This window comes from Schistocerca serialis, chromosome 6 (genome assembly GCF_023864345.2).
Source record: "Schistocerca serialis cubense isolate TAMUIC-IGC-003099 chromosome 6, iqSchSeri2.2, whole genome shotgun sequence".
Lineage (NCBI taxonomy): Eukaryota > Metazoa > Arthropoda > Insecta > Orthoptera > Acrididae > Schistocerca > Schistocerca serialis.
Genome location: NC_064643.1, coordinates 689,685,614 through 689,712,470, shown reverse-complemented (window position 1 = coordinate 689,712,470; position 26,857 = coordinate 689,685,614). Strand labels below are relative to the sequence as shown.

The 26,857-nt window shown below is 42.3% G+C and overlaps 1 protein-coding gene across 1 annotated transcript in view; it reads right to left on the bottom strand.

Moving 5' to 3' along the window:
- LOC126483890 (nuclear receptor 2C2-associated protein) overlaps window positions 1-26,857 on the bottom strand; it is a 69,713-nt gene that overhangs the window by 11,339 nt on the left and 31,517 nt on the right. The window contains exon 2 of the mRNA XM_050107150.1: window positions 24,924-25,014. Within this exon, the coding sequence (XP_049963107.1) occupies window positions 24,924-25,014 (91 nt within the window). The remainder of the gene's footprint in view (window positions 1-24,923; window positions 25,015-26,857) is intronic.

Sequence of the window (26,857 nt, the reverse complement as noted above, 5' to 3'; positions counted from 1 at the left end):
GGGTTGAGCTCTGTCTTGCATGAACAACATCTTGTCGAAATCAGGGTCCCTTTGGATAATGGCAATGAAATCATCTTCCGAATCTTCACATACCATTCAACAGTCACCATGCCATCAAGGAATATCGCACCGATTATTCCGTGACTGAACACTGCACACCGCAGAGTCACCCGTCGAGAGTGAGGAGACTTCTCGATCGCGAAATGCAGATTCTCAGTCCCATAGATGCGCCAATTTTGCTTATCAATGAACCCATCCAAATGAAAGTAGGCTTTGTCACTAAATCAAACCATGCACATACGCATACTAATTCCCATAATGCTCCGCAGCTGACTGTGCAGTTTGAACATTCTAACACAAACTGTTCAGAAGTTATGATGATTTTATTTCACATAGTTCAATAGTTGTCACCCTGTAAAATCCTTAGGAGGCAAAATCTAAATAATAGCTGCAGCAGATTGCTCAAATTTTAACAGTATACTCTCTAGGCATTTGTCCATAACAGTGATCTCCTCATTTTCAAAAATGTTTGTGTGCTATTAACAATTAGCCCAAAAACTTGTTTTTTGGGTGCCAAAACTCGGTTGCAGATTCCAAGATGGCTGTGCACAGCAAATAGCTGTAATTTTTATCATTTATTCCTAGAAGCCCTATCTCAAACTTGAAAATGTTTTCATATCTTTATTGATTTCCAGCATAAAGAGGTTCAAAGTTACCCTGCTTGTACATGTAAAATACATACACAAAATCCAGTGTGAGGTGAAACTGTAGTTTCTAAAGTGATGTACTATGAAGAAATATTCTGTAAAGCACCTCCACTATCATCTGGGAAACCCATGTTGCACAATGAAGAAACATGCAACCTTCTTTTTTGCACTAAAAATCTGGTCTGAGGTGTAAAATTAGTTCTGTGTTATTTCAGTTTCACATAAGTCAACTACCTAAATTTTACTGACCAACACATTTCTTTTCATATGAGTTACATCCCCCCCGTGAACCATGGACCTTGCCATTGGTGGGGAGGCTTGCGTGCCTCAGCGATAAAGATAGCCGTACCATAGGTGCAACCACAATGGAGGGGTATCTGTTGAGAGGCCAGACAAATGCGTGGTTCTTGAAGAGGGGCAGCAGCCTTTTCAGTAGTTGCAGAGGCAACAGTCTGGATGATTGACTGATCTGGCCTTGTAACACTAACCAAAACAGCCTTGCTGTGCTGGTACTGCGAACGGCTGAAAGCAAGGGGAAACTATAGCCGTAATTTTTCCCGAGGGCATGCAGCTTTACTGTATGGTTAAATGATAATGGCATCCTCTTGGGTAAAATATTCCGGAGGTAAAATAGTCCCCCATTCGGATCTCCGGGTGGGGACTACTTAGGAGGATGTCGTTATCAGGAGAAAGAAAACTGGTGTTCTACAGATCGGAGCGTGGAATGTCAGGTAGGTTAGAAAATTTAAATAGGGAAATGGATGCGTTAAAGTTAGATATGGTGGGAATTAGTGAAGTTCGGTGGCAGGAGGAAAAAGACTTTTGGTCAGACGAATACAGGATCATAAATACAAAATCAAATAGGGGTAATGCAGGAGTGGCTTCAATAATGAACAGGAAATTAGGAGTGGGGGTAAGCTACTACAAACAGCATAGTGAACACATTATTGTGGCCAAGATAGACACGAAGCCCACGCCTACTACAGTAGTACAAGTTTATATGCCAACTAGCTCTGCAGACAACGAAGAAATTGAAGAAATGTATGATGAAATAGAAGAAATTATTCAGATAGTGAAGGGAGACGAAAATTTTATAGTCATGGGTGACTGGAATTTGGTAGTAGGAAAAGGGAGAGAAGGAAATGTAGTAGGTGAATATGGATTGGGGGTAAGAAATGAAAGAGGAAGCCGTCTGGTAGAATTTTGCACAGAGCACAACTTAATCATTGCTAACGCCTGCTTCAAGAATCATAAAAGAAGGTTGTATACATGGAATAAGACTGGAGATACTGATAGGTTTCAGATAGATTATGTAATGGTAAGACAGAGATTTAGGAACCAGGCTTTAAATTGTAAGACATTTCCAGGGGCAGATGTGGACTCTGACCACAATCCATTGGTTATGAACTATAGATTAAAACTGAAGAAACTGCAAAAAGGTGGGAATTTAAGGAGATGGAACCTGGATAAACTGACTAAACCAGAGGTTATACAGAGTTTCAGGCAGAGCATAAGGGAGCAATTGACAGGAATGGGGGAAAGAAATACAGTAGAAGAAGAATGGGTAGCCTTGAGGGATGAAGTAGTGAAGGCAGCAGAGGATGAAGTACGTAAAAAGACAAGGGCTAGTAGAACTCCTTGGGTAACAGAAGAAATATTGAATTTAATTGATGAAAGGAGAAAATATAAAAATACAGTAAATGAAGCAGGCAAAAAGGAATACAAATGTTTCAAAAATGAGATTGACAGCAAGTGCAAAATGGCTAAGCAGGGATGGCTAGAGGACAAATGTAAGGATGTAGAGGCTTATCTCACGAGGGGTAAGATAGATACTGCCTACAGGAAAATTAAAGAGACCTTTGGAGAGAAGAGAACCACTTGTATGAATATCAAGAGCTCAGATGGAAACCTAGTTCTAAGCAAAGAAGGGAAAGCAGAAAGGTGGAAGGAGTATAGAGAGGGTCTATACAAGGGCGATGTACTTGAGGTCAATATTATGGAAATGGAAGAGGATGTAGAGGAAGATGAAATGGGAGATATGATACTGCGTGAAAAGTTTGACAGAGCAATGAAAGATCTGAGTCGAAACAAGGCCACGGGAGTAGACAACATTCCATTAGAACTAGAGCCAGTCCTGACGAAACTCTACCATCTGGTGAGCAAGATGTATGAGACAGGGGAAATACCCTCAGACTTCAAAAAGAATATAATAATTCCAATCCCAAAGAAAGCAGGTGTTGACAGATGTGAAAATTACAGAACAATCAGTTTAATAAGGCATAACTGCAAAATACTAATGCGAATGCTTTACAGACGAATGGAAAAACAAGTAGAAGCCGACCACGGGGAAGATCAATTTGGATTCCGTAGAAATGTTGGAACACATGAGGCAATATTGACCCTACGTTTCTAGCATTTGTAGACTTAGAGAAAGCGTTTGACAATGTTGACTTGAATACTCTCTTTCAAATTCTGAAGGTGGCAGAGATAAAATACAGCAAGCGAAGGGCTATTTACAATTCGTACAGAAACCAGATGGCAGTTATAAGAGTCGAGGGGCATGAAAGGGAAGCGTTGATTGGGAAAGGAGTGAGACAGGGTTGTAGCCTATCCCCGATGTTATTCAATCTTTATATTGAGCAAGCAGTTAAGGAAACAAAAGAAAAATTCGAAGTAGGTATTAAAATCCATGGAGAAGAAATAAAAACTTTGAGGTTTGCCGATGACATTGTAATTCTGTCAGAGACAGCAAAGGACTTGGAAGAGCAGTTGAACGGAATGGATAGTGTCTTGAAAGGAGGATATAAGATGAACATCAACAGAAGCAAAAACGAGGATAATGGAATGTAGTCAAATTAAGTCGGGTGATGCTGAGGGAATTAGATTAGGAAATGAGAACTTAAAGTAGTAAAGGAGTTTTTCTATTTGAGGAGCAAAATAACTGATGATTGTTGATGTAGAGAGGATATAAAATGTAGATTGGCAATGGCAAGCAAAGCGTTTCTGAAGAAGAGAAATTTGTTAACATCGAATATAGATTTAAGTGTCAGGAAGCCATTTCTGAAAGTATTTGTATCGAGTGTGGCCATGTCTGGAAGTGAAACATGGACGATAAATAGTTTGGACAAGAAGAGAATAGAAGCTTTGGAGATGTGATGCCAAAGAAGAATGCTGAAGATTAGATGGGTAGATCATGTAACTAATGAGGAGGTATTGAATAGGATTGGGGAGAAGAGGAGTTTGTGGCACAACTTGCCTAGAAGAAGGGATCGGTTGGTAGGACATGTTCTGAGGCATCAAGGGATCACCAATTTAGTATTGGAGGGCAGCGTGGAGGGTAAAAATCGTAGAGGGAGACCAAGAGATGAGTACACTAAGCAGATACAAAAGGAAATAGGTTGCAGTAGGTACTGGGAGATGAAGAAGCTTGCACAGGATAGAGTAGCATGGAGAGCTGCATCAAACCAGTCTCAGGACTGAAGACCACAACAATAACAACAATGAGTTACATGCCCTGATGCAAGGGAGATAAAAACGGAACCGGTGGAAAAATGCTCCTATCAAGAGCATAAAAAAGTGTTCTTGTTTATTTAAAAGACTGATTGAAGAGTGGGGTATTAGCTGCCTCATTCTACCTTCCTCAGCACCTTCAAAAAAATTACTAGTAATTTTGGCATGTGAACATATTTGCACTTTTTTATGCTGTGAGAGAAGAAGACAATGGCAGTGGCAAAAAGACGGATAAATACCGGAAGATAATAGACAGTGGTTTGTTATAGAAAAAATGAAAGAGACAATGACAGTATGAGAAAAAGAGAGGGACACAGTGGTAGTGGGACGTAATTGATAGTGACAGAACAGTATTAGGAAAAAAATGAAGGAGACAGTGATTGGGGAGAGGGGGGAGGGAGAGAAAGTGGAAGTGGATGAGAGCCAGTGACAACAAGAGAAAGAGTGTATGACAATGAGAATGAGGAAGAAAGAGTTAGCAACAGTGAGAAGAGACAGCAGCAATAGGAAGGAAGGAATGAGATATTAGCAATAGGAGAGAGCAAGAGGGAGAGAGTGACAATGAAAGGAGACAGTAACAGTACAACAGAAGTAAGGTGATTGTGACCGTTACATAGGAGACAATGACAGATACACACAAAGTGATGCTGACAATGAGTTGGGCTGAATGAGTGAGTGAGATAGGACAACTAAGAGTGTATGGGTATGAGTGACTTACTGTGATGGACTAGTGGGTGTGAGTGAGTTACAGTTATGGAAACTTGACAGAGTTTGAAGCCATTTCCGTGTTAAAAAAAAGCAAATATGTCTGCACGGCATGGATTTTGGGAAATATTTTGTACAGAAGGGTAGAATAAGGCAGCTGGTATCCACTTTTCAGTCAGAGTCTTTTAAATAAACAGGAACATATTCCCATTTTTTTGCTCAGTAGGACCATTTTCCTGCTGGCATGAAATACTATTCAAGGACAGCCAGGGTAAGAACCCCTAGATGATGACAGCATCTCTATTAAGGAGAAGGGGCACATTATTGTCAAAGTGTGACCTATCTTTTATAATTTCAGCATATTTTTTTAAAGAGGATGAGGGTTTCAATTCACATAGGATAAGAAGAGAAAGCATGAGAATTATGTTATAGCCCCAAGCGACCAGCGAGCGGTGCATGGTAGAGAATAGAGATGTGAAGCCGCCAGGCAGGGAAGCCACTGAAGATATCACTAACAACAAACAGACAGGGCAGATGAACAAGTAGGGGATGGTAGACACTACGACCGACCACGACACAACACGAGGCCAGCAAGCAAGAACTGAGATGATAAACACAGCGAGACAACAACAGTGCAGGAGCACTCCAAACAACAATAGTATGTATCTCAACATACAGAACTGGAATGCAGTACAGCCGAGATGCACACGCAAACTTTGGCGAGTATCAGATTGTCGGGGTAGTGCCACCCGGCTGCTTAAATACACGATCGCGGGAAATGCGATTGGCCGCAGACTTCATGTGGTACAGAGAGTGGCGCACTCACATGGTAAGGCTTGTGGCGCAGGCACGTGCTGGAGCACGGAGACCCCTAGTGAGTATCTAGGTCCATACCTTCTGACGCAAGTTCAACTTCTGTGCCTTCCGATACCAAAAATTAAATGGAAAAAACACAAAACAGCGGGTCGTGTCCTGCATACAGCACTCTCCACCCACCTCCACGGTGGATGCAAGTGGGGCCTGAATTGCTGTACAGGCTGCTGGCCATTGCTCAGTCTAACGTCAGCATCACAGGGCACCTATGTGTGCATCTCTTGACAGAGTGGAAGTAGCCTGCTGCCTGGGTCACTGAAGTGAGGTGTGTCTGCTCCACATTACTTGTGACAAGATGTGTATTTAGAATTGAATAAAGCATTTTGCTTGACCAGCAATGTGTCAGTGGGGCCACCAGCCCATCACTCCAACATTCACCCTGTTGAGTGCTCTCTGCACTACACACCTGAGTTCAGTGAGGAGCCAAGTTGTGGTCATCAGGAAGCCTTCATCCGACCATCCAATTCGCACCATCAGTGAGTGTTTGTTTTGGACACCGAAATTAGGTGATCATTTAACTCTCATAGGTCTTACATTATGTAAAGAATGATCATTTGATTCTATGTATGGTATGTACCTTGCACCAATGTGATAATTAATGGACTTATGTAATTCACATCTCTTCACTCGAGTTAAAGCACTGTGACTTGAATAAATGTACTGATTTTATTCACACCATCATCAGTAGTTATGTGGCCACCTTTTGAGAAACTTACATGGTGACTGATGTCACATCAAAATGGCAACAAGTATGTTTGACCATGAATACCATCGCAAGAAAATGGCAACAAGGGTGTCTGAATATGTGTGATAATTTTGTTTCCAATGATGGATACTTAATGTAGTGCACCTTTCGTAACTATTCTCCATTAATTTGGGTGTTCCTGCCACTTCTTTGCCTCTGCCCTAACTGGGCACTTATATGTTTCAATGTGGCAACTCTGGACCTGGATATCTCAGCACAGTTACTGCTTTTGTTGCAAAACATGCAAATGACACAAGAGATTATTTTGAAAACATAGTCCCACCTGGATGTTAGTCCAGCCCAAGTCAGGAGACAGCCACCTCAGCTGTTTCCAAGTTCTGATAAGAAGATGGCGCCATGACTGAGCTACATTGCTAGGTTGGAGCAACATTTAGTTGCCACAACAGAAAGCATTTCTACTTGCTTTCTCTGCTGTTGATTTACGCGGAGTTCTTAAACAACTTAACACAAAGATAGATGCTAGTGACCAAACATACATTCAGCTGAAAGACAAGCAAGATTATTACTTTGATTTGCAGATACATGTAGCAGCTGATAGACATAGATTTTTTTGGCTGTAGTAAGAGAAGTGGGCAAAGTTACCATGTGTGTATATCCAGCCCCATTACAGGGATTAACACAGGACTGTGAATTCCTGTATTTCAATGAAAGTGTGAACAATCATATGGAAATTCATCAGTACACAACATGATTTTAGAACATTCACTGCACAAATGTATGAAAAATGACACATTCAAGTTGAAAAAACTCATTAGCTATTTATTTATCACTCATCTGTGCTTTTGAACAAACAATGACACAGTGTGCAATATTACAGAAACCTCTTACCCCCGTCAAATTTCAGGCTAGTAAACAACACTGAAGCCCGGAGGGATCTCGCTGCCCTGGTGCACATGGTAGGCTGAACATTGCTGTCTGCCCGTGGAGAATAGCAGGAAAACAGGTTCCCTGATACATCATACTCGTGCCTTAAGTGTTTTGGGGTTGGGTTGTTTGGGGGAAGAGACCAGACAGCGAGGACATCGGTCTCATCGGATTAGGGAAGGGCAGGGAAGGAAGTTGGCCATGCCCTTTCAAAGGAACCATCCCGGCATTTGCCTGGAGCAATTTAGGGAAATCGCGGAAAATCTAAACCAGGATGGCCAGACGCAGGACTGAACTATCGTCCTCCTGAATGCGAGTCCAGTATGCTAACCGCTGTGCCATCTCGCTCGATCCTTAAAGTGTTTTATAACTCAACAACATGACAATCGTTATTTTCCAAAGACCAAGTGTAGTTCCTGTCACAAGAGAGGCCACAAGGCCAAAGTGCTAATTCTGTCCATCAGATGAAAGTTAATGTTACATGTCTTACTAGCAGCATACAAGAAATGTCAGGCTCATTTCATGTGACTTACAGGCTGATGCAAATTATCCGTGTAAACTTTTAATTTTAGAAGTATCAATCAATGCAAACCCAGGCACTTTTCATATTGAGATAGGTTTGTTGTCAACAATTCTCAATTTGGAAACTTGCCAACAGTTAGGCTCATCACAGCTCCAAATGTTCCTCAGTAAACTGATTAGCTACATTAATGACTGCATAGTAGCCTGCAGCCAATTACGTATTACTGTACGGTATAATAATATCACAGTCACAGTAAAGTTGTTAGTCGTCAAATTCCAGGATGCTAGTAAGATTCTGAGTCTCAACCTATTCTCCAAGTTGCACCTGGAAGTGCACAACCAAACCACTCAGCTGCAGGGGTCACCACACCCCACGCACCTTACGAACCTATTACGGGAATATGCACCTATCTTTGGTAGCATAATATGTTTTATCATGGACTTTTGAGAGCATATTACATTGAAGCCTTCTTAAGTAGTTGTGATGGATAGACATCAGTCTGAATTACCACGCTTCCAGGCAGAAGTATCAACATGCCACAAGGATGGTCAGTGTCCTGCACAAAAGCCTGCACAGTGACACTACAGGACACCAGTGTTGCTTGTCAAGCCAGTTGACCATAGGCATCCATTGCCTGTTGTGTGCCTGCTTAAATTTATGCTCAAGGATGAGGTGTTGTGCCTTCATCTTTCAGTGGGGTATGCGATGATTGGCATAGGCACAAATTACCGAGCACTTGGGTCACTTCACGTCTGAAGTTCACATGGAAACTCAGATTCATGCCTGGAAGCACCTCAGTCTTGTATGATGAAAATGATGTAATTTTTTCTTTTTCAGATTCACTGCATCTGGGTCTGCCATAGTGACCACAGCCGAACTCTCTTCCCAACGTCATGACAACTTCTGTAGGGATGAGAAAGTGGCTATTCATTTCACCTCCATTACAATGGACATTGACATTTCTGACTGTGAGAGACATCTCACCCCACTGATACACCCATCATTGCAGTCCTTCATGACATTTGTGCTGGCTATACCACCTCTTGTCTATGGAGGGTGGGTGGGCGGGTGATGGGTGGGGGGGGGGTGGGGGGGGGTGGGGGGGGGGGGAGAGGAGGGGGCACAGAAGTGCTGTATCTTGAGGTGTACGCTCTTCCATAATACAGACACGTTGCCTACCCAGTAGACAAAAACATCAAAATAACAACATATTTATAGTCTGGCTTACGGAAGGCTCCACTCGGACTGATGGCACCAAAGTCACCACAGGTGGTGCCAAAGTCACCACAGGTGGAACCAAAGTCCCCAGACTGGTTCCCTACACTGATCACGTGTCCGAAAAAGAGAGTGGGACGTAACCTACCACTCAGCCTGCACTTATGAGATTGCTCGGATCCAAGTCAGCAGCTGCAGTTGCAGAGTCACTTGCACATTTGTTTGTACATTTTAAAAACATTTTTCAGATATAGTTTAACATGATATGATCAAAAATGAAGTTTATCATGCAGCGTCAGCTACATTTCAGCAAGTACCTATGCATTCAGTGGGCAGTCAGGCGATGGTCAACGGGAAGACCACAGTGAATAACTGTTTTTAATATTATCAGTACTTTCCAGTTGTGAATATGATGTATTCAATATAAAGGAAGTATTAATAAAAATGCCTTCAGTCACAATTTTTTCATGTTTTATTGAATCACACAATGCATTTCCGACCCTGTGGGTCCTTCGTCAGGTGCAAATCACCTTGATACATAATTTAATTCGGCTCAAGTGATGTGAAATGTATGTTCCTATTAAGAGAAGGTTAAATGTTTGGTTCTGTATTTTGTGAATCAACTTGCAGAAAATATGGTGAGAAACAGCAGGGAAAAAAAAAAAAAAAAAAAAAAAAAAAAAACTGAAAAACTTGCCAAACTTTTTTGACCTTTTAACGCCAGTAGATACTGGTTTATTCTTTCTATCATCACAAATCTTGTCACTCAAGGTGCACATCTGTTTGTACACTGTAGAAACATTTCTCAGATATAGTTTAACATGATATGATCAAATATGGCTAGGGAAGATCTGGACAGGTTAAGGAGGGAGAAGGGCAAAGAGAGGTGGGAAGTGGCAACAGGTAGGCCTAGAACTAAGTCTGACAGTTTTGTGGTGAATGTCAAAAATAAGTTTGACCTGTTGCTTCAGTTAGAAACTGATGAGCCTCAAGCAGAGGTAGGTGTAGACAGGACACAACAAACCTTCAATAGGAAATTGAAAAAGAATGTAGGAAAGTCATCGAAAAGGAAGAAAGTTTTGTTGTTAGGCAGTTCTCATGCCAGAGGTGTAGGCCAACTTCTGCAGGAGGAATTAGGACCAGAATAACAGGTCACAAATTTTTTCAAACCAAGTGCTAGTCTGGATCAAGTGACAGAGGATTTAGGTTCACTCTGTAAAGGATTTACCAGGGAAGACACCGTGGTTATTGTGGGAGGGCCAGGGAACAGCCTCGACAGAGATCCTGGGTACAGTATAGAGTGTGACCTGGTAAAGATTGCGTCAGCATCGAGACACACCAATGTTGAATTTGTATCTGTCCTGAGACGCCATGACCGGCCTCATTTGAACTCTTCTGTTGGGAGAGTTAATTTGGAGTTGGAACGGCTGCTTGGATCGGGTGCGGGGGCTCATATTGGTGTGGTTCCTGTTGATTATCTCAGTAGGTGGGACTATACCAGGCACGGCCTACATCTCAACAGGATAGGGAAGGGGAAACTGGCTGGGGTAATAGCAGGAAATTTAAGGGGGGGAGGCACTGCCATGAATGGTAAAATACCAGTGGTTACAGGTGTTGGAGCAGCACCTTTTTTAGGATAGGTAAGACAGAAAGATGTCAAGTTCTACGAGAGGTCAGGATTGAAACAAATCTTCAGTTAGGAAAGAAATTAAACAGCACAATTCTAGCACATTGGATCACCAATCACAGCTATCAATTATAAATTTTCACCAATCACCAGAAATTTTATCTCCACCAAGTTGTATCTCAGTCCTAGGTAATTCCATTGATGAATTAAAGTCACCCAACCCAGTTGACATAATCTGCCTCTCTGAACACCATGTGACCACTGGTATAGGAACTAGGCCTAAGCACAATGAGAAACTCAGACAGGAGAGTACTGCAAATGTTAGAATAAGGAAAGGTTCTCATAAAAGTATAATTAAAAATAATGTAAGTATATTTCATCAAAATATTGGGAGTTTAAAGAATAAAGTAGATGAGCTTCTGGTTTGTTTAGAAGATTTAGAAACTGAGAATGAAATAGATATACTATGCCTGTCTGAGCATCACATTGTTACTGATATGGATAAGGTAAATGTAAGTGGTTATAAGCTCTCTGCACATGTAATGAGAGAAAATATGGAGAAAGGAGGATTTTTTTTTTTTTTTTTTTTTTTTTTTTTTTTTTTTTTTTTTTTTTTTTGTGGTTTTAGGGCGCAAAACTTCTATGGTCATTAGCGCCCAGCCCGTGACGTAGAAAACAGGAAAAAAACGAAATTTAAAATCAGCAGCAATGGAAACAAAGTCAGAAAATTTGAGAAACTAAAGGCAGAAGGAATGCTTAAAAGTCCACTATAGAAAGGGGTTGGTTGTCCCCCAAAAAAAAGCTTCAAATGACTGACGTCATTTCACTGTCACTAATAAACTGTAGAACGCGGTCAGCTGAGCGCGTGTCATCTGCTAAAATCGACGATAGATCAGGCGATAGCTGTAGACGGGAGCGTAACGGATTAAAATAGGGGCATTCAATTAAAAGGTGTCTGACCGTCCACAGCTGAGAGCAGTGGGGACAGAGTGGGGGAGGATCACCGCTTAAAAGATGTCGATGACTAAAAAGACAGTGCCCTATCCGGAGTCGAGCTAAAATTACCTCCTCCCGACGACGCGTTCGGGAGGAAGAGGTCCAAGCGCAAGGAAGGGCTTTCACTTCCCGCAATTTATTGTGGGGAAGTGTTGACCAATGCGCATGCCATAAATGAGTGACTTGGCGACATAAACCGCTCCGTAGATCGGTAAACGGAAGAGACTGAAGAGCTGGCCGAGGAAGAGAGACTGCAGCCTTGGCCGCTATATCGGCCGCCTCATTTCCACAGATACCAGCGTGTCCCGGGAGCCAGAGGAACGCCACTGAGACGCCCCCCAGGTGGAGCAAGCGCAGACAGTCCTGAATCCGGTGGACCAGAGGGTGCACAGGGTAAAGAGCTTGGAGACTTAGGAGAGAGCTGAGAGAATCGGAGCAGATTACGTACTGTATCCGCTGATGGCGGCGGATGTAGTGGACAGCCTGGAGAACAGCGTAAAGCTCCGCAGTATAGACCGAACACTGGTCGGGAAGCCGAAAGTGATTTGGGGTGTCGCCAACAATATAGGCACTCCCTACACCTAACGATGTTTTCGAGCCATCGGTGTAAATAAATGTGGCTTCCGTCATTTGTGCACATAGAGCAGCAAATGCCCGACGGTAAACAAGTGTAGGGGTACCATCCTTGGGAAATTGACATAGGTCTCTGAGCAAGTCGATCCGGGGACGGTGCCAAGGCGGTGCTGTACCCCAAGTTGTCAAGAAGGTTTTAGGAAAGCGGAAGGAAAGAGAATGGAGCAGTTGACGGAAGCGGACTCCCGGGGGTAGTAGGGAGGAGGAGCGGCCTGAATACCAGACATCAAAGGAGGCGTCGAAAAAAAGGTTATGGGCTGGATTAGCAGGCATGGAAGACAGATGGCTAGCATAACGACTCAGAAGGATTGCCCGCCGATTGGACAGCGGAGGTTCAGCAGTCTCAGCATAAAGGCTTTCCACAGGGCTGGTGTAAAAAGCTCCAGACACTAAACGTAATCCACGGTGGTGGATAGAGTCGAGTCGCCGAAGAATAGACGGCCGAGCAGAGAAGTAGACTATGCTTCCATAATCCAATTTCGAGCGCACTAAGGCGCGATAGAGGCGGAGAAGGACCACTCGGTCCGCTCCCCAAGAGGTACCATTCAGGACACGGAGGGTGTTAAGGGAACGCAGACAGCGAGCCGAAAGATAGGAAACGTGGGAGGACCAGCACAGTTTTCTGTCAAACATAAGACCCAAGAATTTAGCGACGTCGGAAAACGGAAGGTTGACAGGGCCTAGATGTAAGGAGGGCGGAAGAAACTCCTTACGTCGCCAAAAATTAACACAAACGGTCTTACTGGGTGAGAAACGGAAGCCGGTTTCGATGCCCCACGAGTGGAGGCGATCGAGACATCCTTGAAGACGTCTTTCAAGAAGGCTGGTCCGTTGAGAGCTGTAGTAGATCGCAAAATCGTCCACAAAGAGGGAGCCCGAGACATCAGGAAGGAGACAATCCATAATTGGATTAATGGCGATGGCAAACAGTACAACACTCAGCACGGAGCCCTGGGGTACCCCGTTTTCTTGGGAGAAAGTACGGGAGAGAGTAGTGTTCACCCGCACCCTAAATGTGCGCTCTGCCATAAATTCGCGAAGAAAAAGGGGCAGCCAGCCTCTAAAGCCCCAAGAGAACAGTGTACAGAGGATGCCTGTCCTCCAACAGGTATCGTACGCTCTCTCCAGATCAAAAAATATTGCTACCGTTTGGCGTTTCCGGAGAAAATTGTTCATGATATAAGTGGAGAGAGCAACAAGATGGTCAACAGCAGAACGATGCTTTCGGAATCCGCATTGGGCAGGTGTTAAAAGACTGCGGGACTCCAGCCACCAAGCTAAACGGTAATTCACCATACGCTCCAAAACCTTACAGACACTACTCGTGAGAGAAATGGGGCGATAGCTAGAGGGGAGATGTTTGTCCTTTCCAGGTTTCGGAACGGGAACGACAATAGCTTCCCGCCATCGCCTGGGAAAGGTACTGTCGGTCCAAATTCGATTATAAAGGCGAAGGAGGTAACGCAGGCTATGGGTTGATAAATGCAGCAACATTTGGACATGGATACCATCCGGTCCTGGGGCGGAGGAGCGAGAAGAAGAGAGTGCATGTTGGAGTTCGCGCATGGAGAAAACAGTATTGTAGCTTTCGCGATTTTGAGAGGAGAAAGCAAGATGTCGCACTTCCGCTGCACGTTTCTTCGGGAGAAACGCCGGCGGGTAATTTGAAGAGCTCGAAATCTCAGCAAAGTGCTGACCCAATGAGTTAGAAATTGCGACGGGGCCCACTAAGGTATCATGCGCGACAGTGAGCCCAGAGACCGGGGAGAAACTAGGCGCGCCTGAGAACCGTCGAAGCCGACTCCAAACTTCCGAGGAGGGAGTGAAGTTGTTAAATGAGCTAGTAAAGAATTTCCAGCTTGCCTTCTTGCTATCGCGGATGACGCGACGGCATCGCGCACGGAGCTGCTTATATCGGATACAGTTGGACAAAGTTGGATGGTGACGGAAAATGCGAAGAGCACGTCGCCGCTCACGTATTGCGGCACGGCATGCCTCGTTCCACCAAGGGACTGGAGGGCGCCGGGGCAATTCGGAGGTGCGTGGTATTGAACGTTCCGCAGCTGTGAGAATAACGTCGGTAAAATGTGTGACCTCATCGTCGACGCTGGGAAAGCGACGGTCATCGAATGTCGCTAGAGACGAAAAAAGTGTCCAATCGGCTTGGGCAAACTTCCAGCGTCGCGAGCGCATATATGGCAGTTGAGGCTGCAGTCGAAGAACACATGGAAAGTGGTCACTCGAGTGTGTATCATCAAGGGCGAACCATTCGAAGCGCCGAGCTAGCGGAACAGTACCGACCACAAGGTCCAAATGGGATAAATTTGCCGTGGAGGCAGACAAAAATGTGGGGACCCCAGTGTTGAGGCAGACTAGATCCGCTTGGTGGAAGACGTCTAGCAATAGTGAGCCACGTGGACAAGGATGTGGAGATCCCCAAAGCGGGTGGTGGGCATTGAAGTCCCCAACCAGCAAATAGGGGGGTGGAAGCTGATCAAGAAGATGAAGGAGATCAGCTCGTGCCATTGGTGTAGACGATGGAATGTATACCGTACAAAGAGAGAACATGTATCCAGAAAGGGAAAGACGGACGGCGACAGCTTGGAAGGAAGTGTTTAAGGGGATTGGGTGATAATGGAGAGTATCATGGAGCAGAATCATGGGTCCTCCATGGGCTGGAGTGCCTTCAACAGAGGGGAGGTCATATCGGACGGACTGAAAATGAGGGAGAACAAAGCGGTCATGGGGACGCAGCTTTGTTTCCTGAAGACAGAAGATGACCGGCGAGTAGGATCGTAAGAGGATCGACAATTCCTCCCGATTGGCGCGAATGCCGCGGATATTCCAGTGGATAATGGACATAGGGTGAACAGAAATGGAGGAACGTCACCAAGGGTGCTGTCAACTCAACGACTGCTCAGAGCTTGCGACCGACAGGATGGAATGGCATTCAGTCGAAGGCAGAAGATCCTGATCCATAGGTTGGTCAGGAGCAGCTCCTGCCACCAACGATCGGCCAGTTGACCGGCCACCAACAGTGCGCCTCGGCGACACAGAAGATGGCCGAGGGCGATTTCCGCCAGGTGGTGCTGTAGATGGGACACACCTTGGCGGAGAAGGAGAGGAACTGTGTTTCTTCGTAGCCTTCTTGGAGGTATGTTTAGATGAAGGAGGAACCGATGGTTGTGAAGTTGCAGTACGTAAAAACTCTTCACGAGAATGCTCTTTTTTGGAAGACTTGGCGTCTGACTTTTGGGCTCGAGATTTAGCAGAACCCGACGAAGGGTGAGCCATAGAGTGGGCAGGCGAAAGAGGTGAGGTTGAACGGGCGATCTTTGCGCTGGCCGATCTGACGACCGTGGTACTAAATGTGAGATCGCAAGTCTGCGTGGCCGCCTCCTTTGTTGGCCGAGGAGAAGCAAGGACAGCGCTGTATTTTCCTTTCTGAGGCACGGTGGGCTGTCGACTGGCGAGTAACTTTCGAGCAGCAAAGGTCGACACCTTTTCCTTCACTCTTATTTCCTGGATCAGCTTTTCGTCCTTAAAAACAGGGCAATCTCGAGAGGAAGCAGCGTGGTCACCCATACAGTTGATGCAGCGAGGGGATGGAGGTGGACAAGCACCCTCATGGGCATCCCTGCCACACGTAACACATTTGGCCGGATTGGAACAGGACTGGCTGGTGTGATTGAACCGCTGACATCGATAGCAACGCGTAGGGTTTGGGACATAAGGGCGAACGGAAATTATCTCATAGCCTGCTTTGATTTTTGATGGGAGTTGAACTTTGTCAAATGTCAAGAAGACAGTGCGGGTTGGAATGATGTTCGAGTCAACCCTTTTCATAACCCGATGAACAGCGGTGACGCCCTGGTCAGACAGGTAGTGCTGAATTTCTTCGTCAGACAATCCATCGAGGGAGCGTGTATAAACGACTCCACGCGAGGAATTTAAGGTACGGTGCGGTTCCACCCGGACAGGGAAGGTGTGGAGCAGAGAAGTACGCAGCAATTTTTGAGCCTGGAGGGCACTGTGTGTTTCCAACAACAGGGTGCCATTCCGTAGTCTGGAACAAGACTTTACAGGACCCGCAATTGCGTCGACACCTTTCTGAATAATGAAAGGGTTGACCGTGGAAAAGTCGTGACCTTCGTCAGACCGAGAAACAACAAGGAACTGTGGCAACGATGGAAGAACCGTCTGTGGCTGAGACTCAGTGAACTTACGTTTGTGAGCAGACATAGTGGAAGGTGAGGAAACCATTGCGGAAGAATCCCCCATGATTACCGGCGTCTCCGATGGCGCGCTCCTCCCTTGTGGGGGCCCTCACCGAGGGCACACCCGCCTTAGGTGATTGTTCACACCTCAGGTCACACCTCCCGACAAACGGACGGAGGGACCAATCGGCACTTTCGGAAGGTATCAGCTCGGGTAATCACCCCTCCCTGGGCCTGGCCTTTACCAGGGGGTACGTACGTGTCCTACCTGTCTACCCGGGGCGGGGAATTACGCGTTACCCCGTCACCGGCTACGCATGGAAGTGCGTGGGTCGGCCTTCAGACACGCACAGGGAGGAAGAAAGAGAAAGGGAAAGGAAAGAAGAGGGGGTCTCAAACGCCGCAGCGGAGAAAAGGGTAAAGAGAAGAGGTAAGGAAAGGAGATGGACAAAGGAAGGAAGAAGACATACAAGCAAGGAAGAAGAAGAATGCGGTACATTTACAAGCGTCCGTCTCCGGACGTAGGCGCAAACCATACTCCCAGAGGGGGAGAAAGTGAAGGAATCAGCCAGAGGTGAGGGGGGGGGGGTGAAGACAGGGGATGGGGAAGGATGCGGAAAGGGAAGGTATGCAGCCCGGAAAGGAAGGAAGGCCACATTAGCTCGGGGCCCCGTGCTCGCTACGCACGTATCCACAAAAGAGTTGTGGATCCCCTGGGGGGGAGAAAGGAGGAGTTGCCATATATGTCAAAAGTTATCATTGTGCAAAAAGTATAGAAACAAAAAAAAAGTTTTGTGTAGAGAAACATATAGAAGCATGTGCCTGTGAGCTTAAATTAAATAAAGGCACATTTATAATTGTAACTGTATATAGGTCCCCATCAGGAAATTTTCATCTATTTCTGAAAAATTTGGACTCCTTGTTGTGCTATCTGTCAGACAGGGGGAAGCAAATTATTATTTGTGGGGACTTCAATGTAGATTCTCTGAAAGAGGGTAATAGGAAAAATGACCTTGAAGTATTACTCGGTTCTTTCAATTTGACACCCGTTATTGATTTTCCTACTCGGGTGGTAAAGGATAGCAGCTCACTGATAGATAACTTCTTTATAGACCAAGATAAGTTTAACCAGATAAATGCTCAGCCTGTTGAGAATGGTCTTTCTGATCATGGTGCACAGCTAGTTACAATATATGACATAGCTCCATTCAGCAATACTAAACAGTCCTCCAAAGTAGTACGTTCAGTCAACGATTTAACAATTGCAAATTTCAGGGAAAGCCTACAGCAGTTAGACTGGGATGAGGTGTACCGTGAACCTGATGCCAATTTAAAATATAATTTATTTCATGACATCTTTGTAAATGCATTTGAAAACTGCTTCCCCAAGAAAATAGTTAAATATACTCGTAAGAAACCTTGTAACAAACCATGGCTTACTAAGGGTATAAAAATATCTTGTAACCGGAAAAGGGAAATGTATCTGACAGCAAGAAAGAGTAGTGACCCAGATACTATCAAAAATTATAAAAACTACTGTGTTATATTAAGAAAAGTTATTAAAAAAATCCAGGAGTATGTGTATCATGTCTGAAATCAGCAACTCTGATAATAAAATTAAAACAATTTGGAATATTATTAAAAGAGAAACAGGTCAACCAAGAGCAGAGGAAGACAGTATTACCATCAAATTGAATGAAAACTTTACAAACAAAAAGTCAGAAGTTGAAAATATTTTTAATAATCATTTTCTAAATGTTGTGGATATAGTAGGATCCAGGTGTTCATTAGAAGATGCTAGGCTGTTAATGGAAGAGGCCATACCTATGCAATTTGATACAATTGAAATCTCACCCACTTCTCCCTCTGAAATTAGGAAAATAATAAACTTGCTTAAAAGCAAAAACTCACATGGAATTGATGGCATTTCCAGCAAAATACTAAAAGCTTGTTCTCAACAGATAAGTAAGATTCTCAGCCACCTGTGTAATAGCTCTCTGGAACAGGGCATTTTCCCTGATAGACTGAAATATGCTATTGTTATACCTTTGCATAAAAAGGGGGATAGATCTGATGTCAACAATTACCGTCCAATCTCCCTTCTAACAGCTTTATCCAAAATTTTTGAGAAAGTAATGTATTCAAGAGTAGCTTCACATATCTGTAAAAATGAAGTACTAACAAAATGTCAGTTTGGTTTCCAGAAAGGTTTTTCAACAGAAAATGCCATATATGCTTTCACCAGTCAAATTTTGAATGATCTGAATAACCGAACACCTCCCATTGGGATTTTTTGTGATCTCTCAAAGGCTTTTGATTGTGTAAATCATGAAATTCTGCTAGACAAGCTCAAGTATTGTGGCATGAGTGGGACAGTGCACAAATGGTTTAATACATACCTAACTGGAAGAGTGCAGAAAGTTGAAATAAGTAGTTCTCGTAACATGCAAAGATCAGCACATTCCTCAAACTGGGGAACTATCAAGAATGGGGTTCCACAAGGGTCAGTCTTGGGTCCTTTGTTGTTCTTATTATATATTAATGACTTGCCATTCTATATTCATGAAGAGGCAAAGTTAGTTCTCTTTGCTGATGATACAAGTATAGTAATCACACCTGAGAAACAAGAATTAACTGATGAAATTGTCAATACTGTCTTTCAGAAAATTACTAAGTGGTTCCTTGTAAACGGACTCTCACTGAATTTTGATAAGACACAGTACATACAGTTCCGTACAGTGAATGGTATGACGCCATTAATAAATATAGACCTTAATCAGAAGCATATAGCTAAGGTAGAATATTCCAAATTTTTAGGTATGTCCATTGATGAGAGATTAAATTGGAAGAAACACATTGATGATCTGCTGAAATGTTTGAGTTCAGCTACTTATGCAATAAGGGTCATTGCAAATTTTGGTGATAAACATCTTAGTAAATTAGCTTACTACGCCTATTTTCACTCATTGCTTTCATATGGCATCATATTTTGGGGTAATTCATCACTGAGGAATAAAGTATTTATTGCACAGAAGCGTGTAATCAGAATAATAGCTGGAGTCCACCCAAGATCATCCTGCAGACATTTATTTAAGGATCTAGGGATATTCACAGTAGCTTCTCAGTATATATACTCTCTTATGAAATTTGTTATTAACAACCAAACCCAATTCAAAAGTAATAGCAGTGTGCATAACTACAATACTAGGAGAAAGGACGATCTTCACTATTCAAGATTAAATCTAACTTTGGCACAGAAAGGGGTGAATTATACTGGCACTAAAGTCTTTGGTCACTTACCAAATAGTATTAAAAGTCTGACAGATAACCAACAAGTATTTAAGAAGAAATTAAAAGAATTTCTGAATGACAACTCCTTCTACTCCATAGAGGAATTTTTAGATATAAATTAAGAAAAAAAAATATTAAAAAAAATAAAAAAATAAAAATAAAAAAACACAAAAAAATAAAGTTGTTATATTAACTTAAGTATGTTGTTAAATTAACCTAATTATGTCATGTATTGGAAAATTTGACTCGTTCCACATCATTACGAAATATCGTATTCATGATCCATGGAACTAGTATTAATCTAATCTAATCTAATCTAATCTATGAAGTTTATCATGCAGTGTCAGAGAGCTGAGTATTAGCAAATTGACATTTGCGTGGAATGAATTTAAAACAAGACTTAACAACTGCTAAAATAACTATGGCTAGCAAAATCTGTCTGTTCACTCAACACAGATTCAAGCTTTTTGATTTTATGGACCTATATTTCCAGTTGTTCTAACAGATTAGGGTCTTACAATTGGCTTCACTGTGTAGTATTACTAAATTACTTTCTATCTCGTGAATAATGAGTTTGGTTTCCAGCATGTGCTGAGCAATAGTTGATTTTTCCAAGTGGCTTAGACTGAAAGCACTTGTGTATTCCCAGAAGTGAGTTTTGAAATTTCTGCTTGTTTTTGCTACATAGTACTCAGGACAACTGTGGCATGATTCTTCATACACCCCATTGCTGCTGAATTTTTGAGTATCTGTTTTATGTTATGGGTATCCAAACTTTTTATTAAAGGAGAATGCAGTTGTTACATTTAAAGAAAAAGTCCACACACAACCATCAAATTTAGGTTTTTGTAGTTTCCCTGAATTGATTAGAGCAAATGCCAGACAGTGCCCTTCAAAAGGATAAGGGCAATTTCCTTCCCCAGCTTATCCAAGACGGGCTTGTACTTATACTCTAATGACCCTTTCCTTCCTTCCTTCGAATGATGATGAGAAGTGACTGTTCATCTAATTTCAAACAGTGGAAAATCCAGGATGGAATGTAACAACATTATGATAAGGAAAGTTGCCACTCACCATATAGCGGAGATGCTGACTTGCAGATAGGCACAACAAAAAGATTGTCAGAAATAAATAAAGCTTTTGCCCATTTGACAAAAATAGAAAAGACTCTCTCTCTCTCTCTCTCTCTCTCTCTCTCTCTCTCTCTCTCTGCACTGCAGTTTCAGCTGTCTGAGACTGCAGTCTCGTGTGTGTGTGTGTGTGTGTGTGTGTGTGTGTGTGTGTGTGTGAACAAAATTGTAAGAGAGCACGAGCAATAAATATTTATCTGATTTCAAGTATCCTGCTCCAAAATTATAGTCTTCTTTGGCCTTAACAGTTTTGAGGAGACCAACAATGTCATAAATTTTTATTGAGAGTTTATCAGGATGAAATTAATGTGCAAACCCCACCACACAGTTATGACCTCAAGACATGTATTTATCGATCAACTGCTCTTGCAGTCAACAGGAATGGGAAGAATCCTTATAACAATTGTTAACACATCTATTAGCTCTTACAAACAGACCCATCAGCAACTGAGTCACTACATATACCATCCAAAAATTAAGAGGACACACCCCTGAATGGCCTGCATTTTTAACATTATCTTCACCCTCATAGTGCAACTGATCTATAAATGAATGGTAGCTCAAAATTTTTACACACAATCAGGGTCATTACTCAAAGAATTTCCCAAAAAATCATTAAGATATTTATTATATTTTGGCACTGACAACAATATTTATAATAGTATAAAAAATGGAACACTATTTCACTGTGGTATCGTTTTCTTTGGAACCACTGACTGCACAGCATGGAAAAAGAGTCAGAGTACAAACAACATTCACATAAGTGTTTTATGCCTCCAGTTTCCTTCCCTGATGCTGATCTGTGAAAAAGGCAAGTAATTTATTTTACTACAACAAAAATATATAAAAAAATGTAGCTCAAGTATCAGTGACATCATCATCACGTTAAAAATTTTTCAGGAAACAGTAGAAATGGGAGGTAGAGGAGGTCATTCTAAATATCTGAACCAATTTTTGTGAGTTTAACTTCAGTCATTTAGGAGAAAGTGTACCTGAGTGAGGGAAACTCAAGTTTTCGGCAAATTGTGAAAGGAGATTTACAGATTTATTAACTTACCACTATGCTCTTTAGAACATTCCAGCTGCAAACTTCAGTTGTCATCCTGTTTCCTTATCCTCCATACTTTTTCTCTTCATTCTTTTCTAAGCTATATTCCTCCCCGTCTGGATGTTCAATTTCCTCATAACATTGATTCTTGAAATTGCACCATCACTGGATGTTATTACTGCATTCATTACAACAATCTTCAGCACTGTCAGCCCAACAAATACTGTTCTGGGTATTCTCTCCCACATAAAGCTGTTGAAGCTTTCATTTGCATTCTGAGAGAGACCATGCATACATTCCCTAAGTAGATTTTTATTTGCCAGATCCCTATATACAGGCCTAATTGCATCCATTACAGCAAGTGGTAAGGAATGTTTGTGGGCATATTGTATGCCTGTAACATTGCTCAACCAGTACTTGCACCACGAAACTTCCCCTTTTGGACACAAAACATGTTGTAAGGGTTCATCTGTTGACACTCCGTGTGAACCATGTTGCCCAAACAGCTCGTCTCATGTTCTCCAAATCTTCTACATTTCTCCTTATTGTTAGTCCATAATATTTAATCAAAGAATCAATTTCACTTTTTGTAAGATGACCTGTAACACCTATGTGTTTTCCATCAGACAGTTTTTTTTTCCACTGAAGTCTTTACATAATTTTCTCAGCTGAGCTCCCATTCTTTTTAGTATATGCCCACCACATTCAAGCTTTTTTATCAGTTTGTCCCCATATGGTCTGTCATTAACAACAGTAGTGTGTCCTTTACAGTCTCCATCCCCAACATAGCCTACATGCCTCACACCACGACTGATCTCTGAGCTTCTAAAAATGTTTAGAACTCCTTTTGTTTCCATGTTTCCACTTGGCCCATCAAAGTTCTTTACACAAACATGGATGCCAATAAATTTACTTGAACAACTCTGGCAGTTCTTTGTTAGACATTCATAATCTAGTATCTTACCAGTTTCAATAAATGTGGCAGTTACAACCCCATTCCGAGAAGTATGACCTCTCTTCTGCCAAGGTCAATCAAATGCTGCTACAATGTCTATTCTCAGACAAGGCCACTGCTTCTTCTGCTGCTCTTTTAATTGAATGTTCACTTGCACCACATAAAGCATTATGTATTAATTTATTGTACTTGTCAAACCTCAGTGGAGGTGGAGGCAAATCCATCGCTGCACAAAAAGGGCTCTCCTTCATCTTCCAATACATTGCACTGTATAGGTAAGCTGAATATTCACACTATAATGTTGATTATCAGTTACTGGCGATGTCACAGTATCACTAAGCATCTTACACAAGTTACAAGCAATCACTAACCGACTTGAAAGACCCTTCCTTGCTGAAGTGTCCTCAGAAATGTCAATACTATCTTCACAATTGCAGTACTCACATTTAACAGCACTCTTCAAAAGTCTTGACAGCATATTTAGGTTCACAATAACATTTCTGTCACTACTGCTGCTCACAATACTACTAGGTTTGTTCTTACTACATTCAGAAAGTGAAAGTCTACGTCTAGAAGCACTGTCTGTAGACACAGTGTCTGCAGGCAACTTTTGAAGCAATTGATGTGTATTATTTGGTTGTGTTTGGAACTGGTTGCCACGAAACTTTCATTTGGGGACAAATTTCTTTACTTGGCATTTGTAGCACAGGAAACACACACACAGAAACAAAACAACACAGAACAACAACAAAACCACACGCGTATGAAATTCCGAAATCACATATTATCAGATTTTTGTTTACATTCAAACCATAGCCTTCTAGACATGCCTGTACTTTGATTCTGGGAATCAGTGCCTTCTAGAATACACCTGTGTTAATGATCCATAACTAACGATGGAAAAAAAACGAAGGAACAAAATAATACATCACATATTCGGATGCACTTCAAACTGACAGATGGGTGTGGCTCCTGTGCAACATTACATTCAACCTCAATTTTAGAATGAACAGAAAATGATAATGCCCATAAAGTCTACGTCTAGAAGCACTGTCTGTAGACACAGTGTCTGCAGGCAACTTTTGAAGCAATTGATGAAATGCTCTTTTCTATAGACCAAGAAAACTTCTTTCAAATTTTTGGTCATTTTCAGGAGCATGTCCCCTTAAGAAACTAAACAGCTGTTAATTAGTTTTGCATAAGACAGGCCTAACAGAATGACTACAGAAGAGCAACCCTCTGTTGGTTATCATACACACATTAAACTACGACACTTGGAGCTGAGTTGAATGCAAGATAATCACATACACTCCTGCCAACTAAAGTGACCACTTAAGAGTTTATTATGCATTATCTATTCAGGGACACAATGTGTCTGCATGTATATGAATGATGTGCCATGGTATGTCCACATGCAGACCTCCCAGGAAAGGTGGGAGTGGGGTGGGGGGTGGGGGGATGCATATGCTTCCAAGAGGAGAAGATTCTGGACTTGAAACTAAGAGCAAATCTTTTAGGAGATCACCTCAAAAAAGTGCAAAGAATATGAGATGGTACCCATATATCTTGTCAACCTATGCAAACTGCAATGGAATGAATATTTGGACACTGATGTCTGGTACAACCAGAATATTCAACAGGTAATACCAAAGTTGCTGTCAAGGCAACAGCCTATTAAGACAATGGAAACTAACCTTTTGTCTGGTTAGATATACTGGAACCCCAATAGTGATTCCATCACTTAAGATCTGTTTGTATTATCAATCAATCAGTCATATTTGCTAATCTAAAGGAAACTACTCTTGGTATTAAAGAACTTCTTTGTGGTCACAATTAACCAAATATTAAAATGAAATTTATTACCTGGTCAGAGTTCCAACATGTTTCATCATTACCATCAAAAATGTGTTTCTTCCCATACAGTTTAACATCTCGATTTAGCACAGAGCTGACCCTGAAATCAGTATATTTGCATTGTAATTCCTAGTACTTCATAAATAGCTACAGAAAGAACAAGGAAACTTTACAATAGTGATAAACATCATGAATTCCAAACAGAAGACACACGCAAATAATGATTATGCAGTGGAGGGGACAACATTAAAACTCACAGATTAGTTGACTTTTAACTCAATCTGGACAGTGTTAACAAGTTATTAGGAGTGGGTAGTATACAGGTTAGTTACAAATGACTTAACTAGTTTTATTTATGTACTATAGCTCTGCATATTGATGTAATTTGTGGAGCTTTAATATCATACAAACAAACACAACAATGTCTGATTACAATTGCTGATTGTGTTCCTTCTTAATAATTTTACTGATTCAGTGTCCGTAATAAGTTTCTTTCAACAGACTGCATAGTGTATTCATACTAGCTTGGGGTATTATTTAGAAATTTCGTACAAACATACGTATTAAAGTGGAACAATGCCTATTGACATTAACAGTCTAGAAGTAGGGTAAATTAGAATGTCAGTGCTGTTTGTAGTAGGTCTACAGGTCTATTTAAAAAAAACCCTTGGGTGAAGTTAGTTCGTGTGAAGACCACAAATTTCTTACCATCAACTACACTATGACTGATATCTCAGTATCCCTGCCCCATGTCTAACAAATCACAAATGTTAAGATCAGTGGTTGTTGCTGTGGTCTTCAGTCCTGAGACTGGTTTGATGCAGCTCTCCACGCTACTCTATCCTGTGCAAGCTTCTTCATCTCCCAGTACTTACTGCAACCTACATCCTTCTGAATCTGCCTAGTGTGTTCATCTCTTGGTCTCCCTCTACAATTTTTACCCTCCACACTGCCCTCCAATGCTAAATTTGTGATCCCTTGATGCCTCAGAACATGTCCTACCAATCCTACCAACCGGTCCCTTCTTCTTGTCAAGTTGTGCCACAAACTCCTCTCCTCCCCAATTCTATTCAATACCTCCTCATTAGTTATGTGATCTACCCATCTAATCTTCAGCATTCTTCTGTAGCACCACATTTCAAAAGCTTCTATTCTCTTTTTGTCCAAACTATTTATCGTCCCTGTTTCACTTCCATACATGGCTACACTCCATACAAATACTTCCAGAAACGACTTCCTGACACTTAAATCTATACTCGATGTTAACAAATTTCTCTTCTTCAGAAACACTTTCCTTGCCATTGCCAGTCTACATTTTATATCCTCTCTACTTTGACCATCATCAGTCATTTTGCTCCCCAAATAGCAAAACGCTGTGACTCACCGATCATTCAAAGCGCTGCCGCGCAATTACGCGCGTCCTCTACGTGCGGCACTGTCTGGCAGACATGCAGCAGCTGCGCCACCTAAGCGGCCAGCCGAGCAGCGGCCACTAGACTGGGACTCAGTGCTCATTCGAATGCTAATGTGTACACATGTCTTGCTTGTCAACTTACTCTGTGACTTATATGTGTTGCGTCGTTCTGAAATATATGTGTTAAACTTGACGTTATAACAATTGGCGACGAGGTAGTGGATTTTTCCTTTTCACCGTTGACCCACAGGGTTCCATGGCTACTGTGGAGCAACTATTGCAAAATCTCCTTGAACAGCAAACGCTTCTAACAGCGGCGATTCGCGATTTCATTGCAGCGTCAAATGCGGGGCGTTTCTCGTCGTTGGCTATACCTCCTTTTCCTCCTAATGATGAGACGGCGGAAGACTGGTCTGATTATGGAAAACGTCTTCGACAGCACTTCTTGGCATTTCATGTCACGGACGAACAACCATGTAAGTCTCTGTTCCTTTCCTGGATTTCACCTCAAATGTATCGGTTGTTGTTG